Here is a 15,628-nt window from a genome sequence, read left to right as displayed (position 1 = left end):
GCTGAATGCGCGCTCTTCTCCACGTGGGAGAGCAACAAGACCACGCCCCCTATTTTGCATGTTCTTGTGGGTGGAGGGTTAGTCAACCAATGGTTCTAGAGACGTCATTCCATCCCTGCACTTCCTGCTGTAGTCCAAACCAGCCGTTCGCTGTAGGCTTTGAAAGGGAACTTCTGTTAAATAAAATATCTCGCTTGGCATTGAACTTTGAGCTTTATAATTTTACAGGTATTATTTATGCTCTAACAGCAACATTACACACTAACTAAAGTTTGAAAGATGGAATCGCCAAGAACGGGGCCTTTAATGTTAGTTAATAAAAAATACAATTGTTTATTGTTAGTTGATATCAGCTTCGGCTGAAATAATATAAACAAGTGCCGCTTTTGATATTAATAATATATTACTAAATGTTGTGATTTAACATTTTTCTAAGATTAATAAATGCTCTAGTATTATTCATTATTTGTTCATAATAAATAATGTAGTTAACTAACATTAATAAATCTTATTTTAAAGTGTTACCAAGAAATTAAGAATTTTACATTTTCAGCAAAGGCACATTAAATGTGTAAAAGTGTATGTAAAAGTGTATGTATATGTATATATATATATATTAAAGATTCCTTTAAAGGGGGGACTTCAGCGCTGGGAAGATGATCTGTATTTAAACTGGGTCATTATTATTATGAAATTATTTTTGAATTTGGTGCCTTCTAGACTGAGAAAAGACAGAAAATGTATTTTTGTCTCATGGGGATGAAAGACTACAATTCCCAGAATGCTTTGCTGCTCTGTGAGGCCACACACAGCCACCAACTAGATTACTGTGACTGAGTTGGAGAAGACACTACAATTAAAAACTGAACGTGTCTGTACAATATAATGAGTGAGTCACCGCGCGAGTGTCACAGCACTGAGCACTAACTGCAGGAGTCAGATAAATGAGCTGATGAGCTCTCGTGATGAGAGCTGAGGTAATCGCGACTACACTCGCGGCATACAACACAACGCGAGTTCAGTCTGGAGCGTTTCAGTTCATGCTTTTGCAAGCTTAACTTTCATAGAAATTAATTTGAGAAGTTAAAAGACTCACATTGCTCACTATAGCGCCGTTTAAATGAGTCCCTGTAGCTGCGAGCTGAGCTGTGAGTGTGATCTCCATCCCCATGCGTGGGTTTAAAACATGCGGAAATGGCTCCCTCTGCTGGCTGTAGTCTCTAGCCTTTGACCAAACATTCCTCCTATGATGCAAATATCTTCAATTTGAATCATAGGATGAATTTTTCCAGATATAAAATGCATAAATCTCTTGTCTCAGAGTGGGGAGCACGATCATTTGAATATACTTCAGGGTTTCTACTGATACAAAGCCATATGCTAATCGCTGAAGTAACCCTTTAAAAGCTGTACAGCACAGCTGTTTTCAACACTGATAATAATACATGTTTCATAAATGTTTCTTGAATGGCTGGAGTAATAATGCTGAAAATACAGCTTTGACATCACAGGAATAAATTACACATTTACATATAATAAAATAGAAAATACTTATTTTAAATTGAAATAATATTTCACAATATTAGTGTTTATTGTGTGCATGTATGTATAAATAGTGTATACTAATAATGTTGTGACCTGCGCATTTTTTACATTTTTTCTTCATCAAAAATAATATATCATACATATAAAATAAATGATCTGGATACATTGAAAAAATATTTAAGAAAGGAAGAAAAGTGTGCATATATATATATGTGTGTGTGTGTGTGTGTGTGTGTGTGTGTATGTATGTATGTATGTATGTATGTATGTATGTATGTATGTATGTATGTATATATATATATATATATATATATATATATATATATATATATATATATATATATATATATATATATATATTTATTTATTTATTTATTTATGTATTGCAGCTACTAATAAAGTCATCAGCCAATAGGCAAGTAACTCCAATGAGTGTTAATTTTGCACCCTGCTTAAGTTCGCTGTGTGTGTGTGTTCACAGAGGAGTGTGAGATGCATCCAGGCCAGCGCGAGCAGGCAGAGGCTGTGATTCTGGCATGCCGCTATCTGCCCCCTTCCTTCCTTTCTGCTCCGGGCCAAAGAGTGGGCATGCTGGTCGATGCCGCCCGGACACTGGAGAAACTAGGCGACAAACGCACCCTGCACGACTGCCAACAGATGATCATCAAACTAGGCAGCGGAACGACCGTCACGTCCACCTAGCCAACTAAACACACACACACAGACACTTTGGGAGCATTTTTACAAAACACACCCCGACTTCTCTCCACAGAGAATCAACACGCGCTTCATTTCAGGCCCCGGTCAGTGTCATCCAGGAACGCAAAGACGTTTTGTTGTTTTTCTCCCCAACAATTAATGACCGCATATCCAATTACAGACATTTTTGATATGAATTAATTATTTAACTTATTTATATGCCCTACACAAAGATTGAACAGAAGGTATATTTTATTCCATTTCCTGTGTGAAATGGCTTTGTGAAACGACGCACTGTGAGCGCTGACTTTGGCCACAAGATGGCGTTCTGGGGTGAACTGGACGGCGGTCCATTGGGCACTTGAATTGGACATGGTATTGTAGAGCTTCGCTTTACTATAAGCACCTTTTGAGAGAGAAAAAACATTACGATAGAGGGGAGAAAAATGTGTATATCTCAACCGTGAGTTGAATAAAGTAGTTCCTTCTTACCTGTTCTTACATCGTCTGGGATGAATTCTGCATATCAATTTGAGAAAATTAAGGCTTTATAAAAGTTCTTTCTTTGTATATATTTCAACTGTATTTATGATTCGTTTGATGCTGTAGGTGAGCAGTATTTGAAGAGGTGGTCGATTGTGTCGTGAAGCGGTTTGAATAATTTGAAGAAGAAGGTTTCTACCTGTAGCCACAGTATGACATTGTTCACTGGATTTGTGTCCATTTGCACTGTTTAGTGAGTGGGCTGCACGGTCACCTACAGACAAAAAGAGCCCACCGTTTGCCATTGAATCAACTGTTAAATCTGTATTTCCAACCCTTTTGGTTGCAAGTCTTCCATTTGGAATTTAAATCCAAATAATTTCATCTGCATCAAATGTTTTTAAGGTATCGGTTATGAAGCAAAGACATCACCGGTAACATCTTTATCCAAAGATACCATTTGATACCTGCAGTGCTTGTAAGGGAGAGAACCATATTTATATTTCCTTTCTTGCCACCGTTACCTACGAACTCTGATTACTAGACACATTTTATATCTGCAGTAACCATAAGATTTGCAGTTGACATTCATTACTTGTTCGCTAACTTTTCTGTAGTGCTCGTGAGCAAGTCTCAAAGATGCAATGTGTTTAAACTTGCAGATGCACATAGTATATCCTATATTGTCTTCTATTTGATTTATTCTTTCAGATTGTAAATAAAAAGTCTTTTGTAATTAAATCCTCCTTTGTGTGTCTTTGACTCCTGATGATAAACTCTTTACTGGCATCTGTGGATTTTTATTTATTTATTTATTTTGTAAAATAGGAATGTATTTTAGTGTGAAATGTCTGAGGTGTGTTATTCTGGAGGACATTTTTAATGTTGAAAAACTATTTTAATATCAAATAAATGCAGTTATTTCCAACTTACTAAAAAGTTTCCACCGAAATACTGCGCAGCACTAGCCTAGAAATCTAGACGCACCCTAGCGGCAGCAAATTTAATCCCGCAAGTGTCAATTCTCAATACCCTTCTGAGCTGTATTCCCCTCACTCTGGACGGGCCAATCACATCGTGTATAGAGTCGGTGGGCGGGGCCATAATGACGACGGCCGAGTTGCGTTTGCGTGCTTCTAGTAAACACAGAAACTGGCGAACGGCGGCGGTCTTTCGAATCAGCTTTGACCGCGACTCTGGAAGACTTGGAGTTAAGCTTTTCTCTGAGAAAAGAACAAAGAACGGCACTGAAGTCATTCTTAAAAAGGGAAGATGTGTTTGGGTTTTAGCCAACCGGATATGGTGAATGTTTAATCTATCAACAAGCTCTGCTTCACCTTCGTTGCTCTGGTTGGTGTAGCGCTATCCTCCCAGCAAACACACAACGTTGGCACAACGTACTCAACCTTCTAACAACGTTGACACAACATGGCCAAAAGGTTGCTATAATACGTTGTGTGGTGAAGGTTGTTACAGTGTTGTCACAACGTTGACATTGAACCACCGTCCGGACCATTGCTTAAAGTTGTGCCATGGTATCTGGACGACCACTGTGCAACCTATACTCGTCATCACGGTCCTGAAGCGTGAATATCAGCCTTTTAAATTTCAACTGACAGTTGAACCGTCTCATTCTTCAACGAGTAGGCTTGATGCGGATCCGTGAGTATTGCTTTTAATTTACCTTAGCTGATATGTAAATATTCAAACAAGCTACAATTTCCGTGTCTACGTGACATTCGTTCTTTATTTTACAAACTAATTTTTTTTTAAAATAAAATAAACGGACAAATCATATTATTCATGGAGTTGCGATTTTGTGTATAACCATCATAACGCTATTTCTTTTAACGTTAGGCTACCAGATTTACTCAGATCCCGTTAAGAAAGTGTTCAACATCTCATACCTGCTGGTTTCTGGACTTGCATTTCTCCTTTGGATTTGTTGATATTTCCTGGACATGATTCCGCTTACCGACCTCATCAGCAGGCTTTTGAATACGATTTTCTGCCATCTACAAAACCCGGTTTTGCTCTTAAATGTTCTGACCTAGGCCTATCTGTGTTTTTTTGTGTTTGATGTGATATACTTAAACTAAATATTTGTTTATTCTATTTTATTTATTTTTTAAAAATGTATCTGTATGGTCGCTTACCACATGCTGTTATAATAAAGTTGAATTAGTTGAATAAACTTGTATGTAATTTTTATTCTTCAAAGGTGTGTTGCAGGTGTTGATTATAATGAATTTACTGTTAGGCCCATAAATAATAGGATAAACAATAGGCATATAAAAAGTATAATAACTGAAATTAAAAATGAACCACTATGGGGAATGGTGAATATAGCATTAAAAAAATAAGTTGTCAGAATGTCGTCTTGAAGTTGCTGAATGTTGCGCAACAACGTTGCTACAGCCCCGTCGCGTCTTACAATTCTACGTTGTTACAATGTTGCGAGCACGTTGACATGCGACGTTGCCATAGTAGAAATGCAACGTGCCACAGACGTTGCCACCATAGACATCATATAGATAGACGCCCTATCGAGCGCTACTGCCTATTGGCACGGTCGAGCCGTGGAGCCGCCATCTTGAACCGGTCGCCAGCTCCACTCAGTGTAACTTGTTTGCCAGGTGCAGTGAGCTGTCAGCGCATTTAATTAATCACATCTCACTGAATACATAACCGATTTTAACGCGGTTTTTCTTGCTGCAAAGGTCATTAATGTAGCTATGATACAGGACACATGGTTCAGCGTATATTAATATTCTTAAGCCATATTCGGATGGTAATTGTTTCTCGTGGGGTCGTAAGGTATTTTTCGGATGCATTTTAAAGATCTAAAGCCTACACTTTTATTACTAAAATGCTGGAAAGTATTTACAAGAATAATCTTTCATCACCGCTTAAAAGAGAAAGAGAAAAAAAACACTTAAACATTCGAAATGAGCCGTTATTTCCGCTCATTTTTTAAAGACATTTAAATAAAATAATGTCTTATTATTAAATATGATTTTTTAAATTATTTTTATTCCAAGCATATGACATTTTTACAGCAGACAATAATTTGAATTACCACGTGAGCAGTGTTTCCCAGGTGCGGAGGATCACTCGCTCCTCCACCGGGAATAAATCGCCATCCGAATAGACTAGTTTTATCACTGAGGTGGCATGCAAATGTATTTTACAGACGTCCACATGAGAAACAATTACCGTCCGAATAGGGCTATAGTGGGCTTAACAGTTACATAATATTCTGATATAAGATATAAAGTGTCCAGACGTCCAAAATCAAAATATGTGATATAGGATATACGGGGATTTATAAAACCACACAATATATATATGATAAAGAAGCAGAAACAGAGAGTTGAAGTAAAATAAGATATTTTAATAAGTTGAAACAATTTATAATGATTTGTGACTCATATCTCTCTCTCTCACATACACACACACACACACACACACACACACACACACACACACACACACACACACACACTAAATATATAATATTCCGATAAAGTTCCGGCATCAGCCTTTGTGATTGTGATTGTTCTGTTCGCCTTCATCTGCAACACAACGACAGTTATTATGCCCGGTCAGCAATGCATGTATTAACTTCAGATTGGATTGTGTTGGTACTAATAGGCACATAATGTTACCAAACGCTAAAAGTAAGTTTCGTGCATCTAACAAGTGCTTTCTAACATCTTTTTGATCTGAATAGTAACTTAAGTTATGTGGAAAACACTTGAGTTGAGGGAGATACATAGCTTAGCTAACATTAGCTAGCTACGATTTCAGTACAGTACAATCAAAGATCCTTGCTCCTTCTCAATTATCTGGATTTAAGGACAAAATACAACCAATAGTACGATGGCAAAGTTAAATCTTACTTGTGAAAAGTAATCCCGCAAACCCTACCTGCGATGGTTCGCCGATTAGAACAGGAAAATGCTGCACAGTGCTCTGGCATCTTAACTGCTGCTATGCAACGAAACTAGGAGTACGACCGGTTCAAAATGGCCGCCGCAAATCTCGGCGCCCAGCAGCCAATAGGGCGTCTACCTATATGATGTCTATGGTTGCCACAACGTAAACGTGTTTGCTGGGCTATCACGTGCAGAGGGAGTTTGAAAGACAACCGTTTATCCCGCCCCTCGGATTGAGCCCTGTCTATGGTGAGTTTCCAGACCAAACATCTTGATGTGGGTCTGGCTTGTCAGGCTAGCGCAGCACAACTGTTTTCAACATTAATAATAATGTTTCTTGAGCATCAAATCATCGTATCAGAATGATTTCTGAAGTATGTCACGGAAGACTGGAATGATGCTGAAAATTCAGCTTTGCTCACAAATAAATAAGTCCTGACGCCGATCGCAAACTTGTGAACGGTATTCCAGGTTGTTAAAATAAATCTAAAAAAACTCCAAGCTATATGCCATTAGAGTATTTTTACTAACTGTTGAATATCGGTATATTTACATAGCAGACATGCCATTAGAGTATTTTTACTAACTGTTGAATATCGGTATATTTACATAGCAGACACTTAACCAAATCGACTACAACTGAGGAGTAGGCCTACAGGAAGCGATCCGTCATGAAGAGGCGAAGAACCGCAAAAAGTCCCTTAAATACAAAGTTTTGGACATTACTCAGAGAAGGAATATAGAAAAGATAAAAACAGAGAAAGGACAGAATAAGAACAGTGACATTAGACAGTCCATTTTATAATTATTATGAAGGGGAATTTTACACAAAATTCTTTCTCTTTTCTCAGTCTAGAAGGCACCGAATTCAAAAAATAATTTCACATTTCTACTACATTAATGACCCAGTTTAAATACAAACTGTAATGCTAAATCACTGAAGTAGCCTAACTCTTTAACTCTTCACTCAATGCGTATTAGGCTACCCTATCGCGGGAAATTACGAACATTCCGAGAGGAGTTTGCTAGCAAAAAGATAACGCCACAGAGCTTGTAACCGAGATACATTCACTTGGATTTTTAGAGAGATTGTGAGACCTGCGGGATATGAAGTGTTATAAAAGCGTCGCACAGGTGTCATTTTTGTTACTCAACAGGTGAGTAAGCTATTTTATTAAACAGATAAATTGCCACATGTGACATGTCTCTAACAGAATTCGCTGTAAAGCATTATTGTGGAGTGGAGGATTCTTTTATTATGGGTTGTTGTATCTCTGTCCTGTAGGCCTAATTTATTTCCAACGAAGTACTGTGTCTACTGGTAAAGCTCAGCTTGAGATCCTTTATCATCTAACTGGTTGTAGCTTATCTCTTAAAGGGATAGCCTAGTTCACCCATAAATGAAAATGATCCCATGATTTACTCACCCTCAAGTCACCCTGAGTGTATGACATTCTTCTTTCAGATGAATAAAATTAAAATATTAAAAAGTATCCTGGCTCTTCTAAGCTTTATAAAAGCATGGCAGTGAATCCCTGTTACTGTTTTGAAGTCCATAAAAGCACATCCATCATAAAAGGCATAAAAGGGGGTTTAATAAAGGGCTTCTGAAACTAAACGAAGCGATGTGATTGTGTGAGAAAAATATCCATATTTAAACCTTTACAAACCTCTAACATGAGAGACTGGCGTTCCAGTGTATGACGTGGGACGCAGAGTTCCGGTGACAAACCAGAAATAATGGAGCATCTCCTTTTGATGTCGAAGCACGTAATCTTGAGATTTTTTTTTTTTTTTTTTTTAGCAACCCGGATATATACACGAAAACATTTTCAAACTCATAAAATGTAAAGTATACCTTAAACAATTCAATTCTTCACATGAATGTACTTCAATGTCAACAAAAAAGCATATTCTCACCAGTGATGCACGGGTCAATCAATGTATAAACAACCCGCACCCGACCGACGTTTTCAAATAACCTGCCCGCAACTCGGGCCACAAAAAAAAAAAAAAAAAAAATGTAGAAAATATTGTGCCCGACCCACTTCCTGACCTGCATTTTTGAAAAGTAGTAAATGCTCCCTGGCCTATAATCCATTAATCCATCCTGTGGAGGAGAAATGTTTCAGGCCCTGACGTGGTGCAAGAGTTGCAGCCGCGACTCCAGAAGACTTGGAGTTAAGCTTTTCTCTGAGAAAAGAAGAAAGAACGGCACTGAAGTCATCATTCTTACGAAGGGAAGATGTATACTTTCCACGAGATTGCACGCTCGTAGCCTACTATTGATACGCATTACCATGTGATCATTTTGGACATTACTGAGTTGAATGCGTTTAAAAGCATAGCCTATTAAAATGCTACAATGGCATTGCTCAGTTTAACATTTTGTCCCGCATCATCTTTATTTCAAACGACCTGAATGACTGTGACCCCAATATCATTAAAAATATTTTTGGGTGACACGTAACCACGGGTACCTGCTTAATTTGGATCAACCCGCGCATCACTGATTCTCACCACAGCGTCATCCGCTGGAACGTCATCCGCTGGAACGTCAGTTGGCGGAAGTTAGAGATTACAGTTTATAAAGTTTTAAATATGGATAATTTTCGTACACAAACTCTTTGCTTTGTTTCAGAAGGCCTTTTTTTAACACGCAGCGTGCCCCTTTATAATGAAACGATGCACTTTTATGGACTTCAAAACAGAAACTGCCACTCACTGCCATTGTAAAGCTTGGAAGAGCCAGGACAATTTTTATTTTTATTTAACTCCGATTGTACTCATCTGAAAGGAAGAATGACTTGAGGGTGAATAAATCATGGACTTTCATTTTTGGGTAAAGTATCCCTTTAAGCCTAGTAGTGAATTTTTCATGAGCCGTAGGATATTCATCTGCACAATCGAGCAGAGCCGAAACACAACCAAAACAATGTTCCTTCACAACATGCATGCAATTTAGTTTTTTATCCACTAGAGAGCCTAAAGTTACATAGTGTACATTTAATGTATAGCAGACATAATGCTGATAATGAAGAAAATATACATGTTATGGCATTAACTTAATTTACACTATTAACTCAATGATATTTACAATTCTATATCTGCCAATTATGTTTTTAGCTTTCATACAGAAAAGGTAATTTCCAGAAATAATTACAGAAAGTCATGTGTGCTGGTGGTGGGGTGATGAGATGTTCACTTCACATGAACATTCGTGACAAACTCTTAGAAAGGGTTTGTTTCTACCTCTCTAAACCAACAGAAGCCCCCCAGCAGAGTAAATAAAGGTGTTAAGAAAGCAAGCAGGCATAGATCTGTTTCTGTATGCCTCCTGATGTAATTTCAGACCACCGCCTGAGACAGAGACAGAGACATCTTTAAGGATAATAGCACTGAATTACTTTGTGTTGACTGCCAACAAAGACGCAGGAAAAGAAAACAAAACGTGATTTTGATCTCAATTCCAAAGACAGCTGTTCATGATCACACATCTATTATATTACATGGCAATACCAAACACCCAGATACACTGCAATATGAGCTGCGAACAAATACAGTTCCCCAAAAAAGTCCTTTTAATTCATTGTTTTAATAACTTTTGTAAGCAATAACATATTTGTTTTATAGAAAATAAACATCTCTAAGAAATACTATACACAATTATAATAGTACATCACATCTTACATTTAAACAGCATCAAATACTTATATACACAATTACTTAGAATTAGGAATCAAATAATTACGTGATGGTTCTGTCATCTCTATGCGCGGTCTTACCTGTAATACTGCAGTGAAGTGAAGCCTATAATACTGTATGTTAGTCACATATACATCTGATTAAATGACTATGAATTCTCATGTTCAGTTTTTCACGTTGTCTTCTGCATCATTTCACAAATAACATGAAGAGAAATGTCAAATCTGTTTTTGATGTGGATCTCTTCACTGGGCGGAGGCTTTCGTAAACTCAAAGTTCAACCAAAACTACACTTCTGCCATTATTTACTCATCTAGATGTTTCTTCCCAAACACATATGACTTTCTTTCTTCGTTTGAGTAATTTAGAAGAATGTCCAAGCTGCCCTTTTCCACTCAGTGAAAGTGAAGGTTGTCAAGCGCAAAAATGACAAGACATATCATAAAAACCTAGTGCTATATATCATATCATGTGATGATACTGACATTTAAATCACTATTCCCAGACAATTTCCCATGTGCTGTTGCTCTATAATATGCTATTTTTGTTTGTTTCACAAAGAAAGAAAGTCATAAACATTTTGAGTAAATGACGACAGATTTTTGAAAGATTTTTGGTTCAACTGTCCCTTTAATAAATGCAGAGAAGCTGATACACAATACGAACTCAGTGTTGGGAAAGTTACTTTTAAAAGTAATGCGTTAGAATATTGAGTCACACGCTAAAAAGTAACTAATTATGTTACTTAGTTACTTTTTATAGAAAGTAATGCGTTGTTATTTTTGCGTTACTTTTTCACACCTGTGCAAAATGGATAAGCCTTAGGCTGATGGAAATGCAAATTCAGTCAATAAATAGGAAAACTTGCATTAGTTATTTGAAAAAGTAACTCAGATATGTTAAACGTTGTGTGTTACTATACTAATTACTTGAAAAGTAATCTGATTACATAACTCACATTACTTGTAATGTGTTACCCCCAACACTGTACGAACGCAGGTTATTTTTCCATCCGGATGCACTGTTGGACATCGCAGTGGTGCTGTTTTTGTCTTTAAATGCACATGAAAATAAGCCTACATCTTGGAGTAGCAGTATATTAAAATAATGCATTTTTTTCATGATATCAGAATATTTAGACCTGTAAAGCACACCATGTACAATATTTTTTTTTTCGGGTTTTTTTGTTTTGTTTTTGTAACATGTAAGTGTCCATTGAAATACATCCAGTGTTGCATGACATCTTCAAATTTCAATCCCCTTCCACAGCGGAAACGCACGTGTGCCAACCAGTGCTAGGGGCAGCGGGCCAAATCCGCCACCAGGTGTCCCCGACTGATAACATCCGCTCCAGAATACGGGATAAAACAGAAGAATGGCACATTCGGATTCATAACAAAAGTGTCTTTCCCTTTTTTTCTCCAGCTTTTGGTCATGACGGTTCTTGTTTTTGGGCCTGGCCGGATGGATTCGGATGATCTGATCTTGGGTCGGTATTGCTACAGTATCTTTGTGCTTCGACTGAAGCCCCAGTTTTTCTCGGTGTTACGGGTGTCCACAGCGACTTGCAGCACACAGGCAGACGCGTGTCCTTGTTCTACTGCATAGGTGACATTCACCAGTCTTCATGCGCCGGTATATTACATTGCCTGAAAGACAGATCCATTCGCAATGCGTAAGAGTGGAGAAAGGCTTCATATTCATGTACATTATTAAGCCCCCTTATATAAACCCAATGTATGGATCTCTCCATTTTAGGTACATTCAACACATTCAATATCACAATTATTTCACTATTTAGGTTTCCAGGAGTTCACTTTTCCTTACTCGAATGGAAATGCTATACAAACTTGGGAATATCATCCTGAATATTTTTGTATACACTTTTGTAATACACCATTAACTAACAGAACATCATCCGCCAGGATATGACATCATTTTGGAGGGAAAACAACTGCACAAATAGCAGTAAGTATACGTAATGGATTTAATGAATTCCTTGATGATTTGGTCAAATAATTCTTAACTTGATTTACTTGAAAACATTCTATCTAACATCAGTCTGATAATATCAGTATCTGAAAAAGACACCATGAAGCATATGGCTGACTTTAGCTCTTTATTTCCATTCTGTTCATTGTCTTAGCATAGCTATAAATAAACAGTATATACTCTTTTGTCCATGTGTTTAGGGTTGTTTGTTTAGCATGCGGCTTCTGCTCATCATTAGCCATGGCGTGTACACTCATGACATTTTTCATCCTGTCCTCTAGAGGGCAACAAAGGGAGGAAGGGGTTTTAAGGTTACGAGTAGCATAGAGGAGAGGCATTGCAATGGAGCATGGGTGAAAATGCCTGGAATCACATTGCGTTTGAGAGTTAAGTGAATTGTACATTCTAATGCTTTACAATCTTATTCAAATGCACATTTTGATGTACCCATAAAAATGTTAATTCATAGTGTTTGGAAGTTTGCAGAGAAGCTAGCAGAGGACTCTGTTATGGGGCTTGAGTGCACTGATACCTACTTCTGACCTGTGTTGGATTGTGCCAGTGCCTAATCTAGGATTTAGTATTGTATATCTTCATTGCCTGCTTGGACTGGGCCTTCTACAACACTCATATAAGAGACTTGCATTGCAGACTGTATATCCTTTTCCTTCTACGGCATTTTGAATTGTTTGGTACTGTTTTTTGTTTGTGTATCACTAGTATTTTGAGTTTGGAATTGATGTACTGTTGTTTTTTTTTTTTACTTATAGTGTTAAGCTTCGATATTCACAATGCTGTCTTGGATATCTGTCCATGTGCTAATTGTTACTATGTTATCTAATTCAGTGGTTAAATAGATACAATTTATTTCCACTCCCACATTTAGAATCTTACAGTTAGTTTGAACACAAACTATTGGCAAAAGTGAATTCCCGTTTTTTTTAGGCTTTCTTGTTGTATAAAAAACTAAGGAGAGCCAGTTACAAGCATGACAGGGTTTGTTTGTTTCGATTGTTTATTTTTGAAGTATAATAAAAAGCCCATTAACCTCTGCACCCTTGAGTCCTTCATCTCTTGCCTCACCTGACAATAAGTAACATTATAAATATTTTTTATTTTAAATGTCATTTGTTTTATACATAGTATATATTTTAAGACCCTACGACATTTGACATTGATAGTGATTTGTCACATATATAATTTAAATATATGTTGACTAAAGATATATGTCAATATATGGAATTTCTGATGCTGTGCATATATGTGCATTTATGTTTTTACTCTATATGAGCATATTAGGATATTTCATATATGAGACCTATATGTCAAAATATGTATTATACATTCATAAACATATATAATATATGGGATACATTTATATGTCAATATATGGAATTGTTCCAATTTCTAATATGTTTCATATATGTTTTTACGTTATATATCACATATATCGCATATATTGATATTTCATATATACACATATATTGCATTTCCGTATGGGGTGTCCGCTGCGCCAATATGAAAGCTGCGTCGAACTACAGCCCTCTAAAAAAACAAACACTGCAGGACCGTTTCCTAATTGCGCTGACATGGATGTATTCTTGTTTTATGTATCTCTCCTCCTCCGCAGCTTTTCTTGCTATTGCCCTCATTCTCTCTTCCTCCTCTGCTTTGGGTCCGATCTCTTGCTTTCTCTCTGATCTCTAAGCTAATCCCTCTGCTCCTCAATGCTGGTAATCATTATCTCTCTCACACCGCGATTTAAACGCAGCATTGGTTACAGTGTTTGTTAGGCAGTACTGCATTGATATTCATCACGTCCTCGTGTTCCAAACAAACGTCTCAGGCAGGCCACATTCACACGAAGCCAGAGCTTTCCCTATCTGATCTTTTTTCCCCCTCATTCTAAAAAAAAATCTGTAAACACGGCATCGTCTCAAGAAATATCTGTGTATACACAAAACCACTGAAATGGGTTCAAAACGATGTAGTAACATGTAAGACCAGTATGTGGCGCTGTAATTCTGCCACAGAAATGTCTTGGCGCATGGGGTGCCTTACTAGGGTCAAGACGTGGGATGATGATATCATCGTTTCACAAAATGTACGGATTGGCTGTACACACGGAAAAGCATGGCTGTCATTTCCAGAATTATCCACTCTGGGATCCGGTTTAAAAAAAAATTGAGGATTCAAGCTCCCAAAACGGCAGATCCGTATGGACTAAACGGCGATATGATACAACATTTTACGTGTCTGTTTACTTGACGTGTGAGAACCAATGAGGTTCATTCTCGTGTTACGCAGCCCGTTTGAGCTTCCCCAAGAACCAATGAGGTTCATTCTCGTGTTACGCAGCCCGTTTGAGCTTCAGCCAGAACCAATGAGGTTCATTCTTGTGTTACGCAGCACGTTTGAGCTTCCGCAAGAATCAACGAGGTTCTTTCTCGTGTTACGCAGCACGTTTGAGCTTCCGCAAGAAACAACGAGGTTCTTTCTCGTGTTACGCAGCACGTTTGAGCTTCCGCAAGAAACAACGAGGTTCTTTCTCGTGTTACGCAGCACGTTTGAGCTTCAGCAAGAAACAACGAGGTTCTTTCTCGTGTTACGCAGCACGTTTGAGCTTCCGCAAGAACCAATGAGGTTCATTCTTGTGTTACGCAGCACGTTTGAGCTTCCGCAAGAATCAATGAGGTTCATTCTCGTGTTACGCAGCACGTTTGAGCTTCCGCAAGAATCAATGAGGTTCATTCTCGTGTTACGCAGCACGTTTGAGCTTCCGCAAGAATCAACGAGGTTCTTTCTCGTGTTACGCAGCACGTTTGAGCTTCCGCAAGAACCAATGAGGTTCCTTCTCGTGTTACGCAGCATGTTTGAGCTTCCGCAAGAACCAATGAGGTTCATTCTCGTGTTACGCAGCACGTTTGAGCTTCCGCAAGAACCAATTAGGTTCCTTCTCGTGTTACGCAGCATGTTTGAGCTTCCGCAAGAACCAATTAGGTTCCTTCTCGTGTTACGCAGCATGTTTGAGCTTCCGCAAGAACCAATGAGGTTCATTCTTGTGTTACTCAGCACGTTTGAGCTTCAGCAAGAACCAATGAGGTTCATTCTTGTGTTACTCAGCACGTTTGAGCTTCAGCAAGAACCAATGAGGTTCATTCTCGTGTTACGCAGCACCTTTGAGCTTCAGCAAGAACCAATGAGGTTCATTCTTGTGTTACTCAGCACGTTTGAGCTTCAGCAAGAACCAATGAGGTTCATTCTTG

The 15,628-nt window shown here is 38.0% G+C and overlaps 2 protein-coding genes across 3 annotated transcripts in view; one reads left to right on the top strand and one right to left on the bottom strand.

The window, feature by feature from the left end:
• srebf1 (sterol regulatory element binding transcription factor 1) overlaps positions 1-3,468 on the top strand; it is a 28,166-nt gene extending 24,698 nt beyond the window's left edge. For both annotated transcript variants that reach the window (XM_067423117.1, XM_067423110.1), the window contains exon 19: positions 2,027-3,468. In XM_067423117.1, the coding sequence (XP_067279218.1) occupies positions 2,027-2,247 (221 nt within the window). In that variant the 3' untranslated portion in view covers positions 2,248-3,468. The remainder of the gene's footprint in view (positions 1-2,026) is intronic.
• A 6,556-nt stretch (positions 3,469-10,024) lies between these two features.
• Positions 10,025-15,628, bottom strand: part of LOC137046040 (retinoic acid-induced protein 1) — a 127,877-nt gene continuing 122,273 nt past the window's right edge. The window contains exon 5 of the mRNA XM_067423096.1: positions 10,025-12,019. Within this exon, the coding sequence (XP_067279197.1) occupies positions 12,011-12,019 (9 nt within the window). The 3' untranslated portion in view covers positions 10,025-12,010. The remainder of the gene's footprint in view (positions 12,020-15,628) is intronic.

Source organism: Pseudorasbora parva, chromosome 2 (assembly GCF_024679245.1).
Source record: "Pseudorasbora parva isolate DD20220531a chromosome 2, ASM2467924v1, whole genome shotgun sequence".
NCBI lineage: Eukaryota > Metazoa > Chordata > Actinopteri > Cypriniformes > Gobionidae > Pseudorasbora > Pseudorasbora parva.
This window is presented reverse-complemented; position numbering and strand designations above follow the sequence as displayed.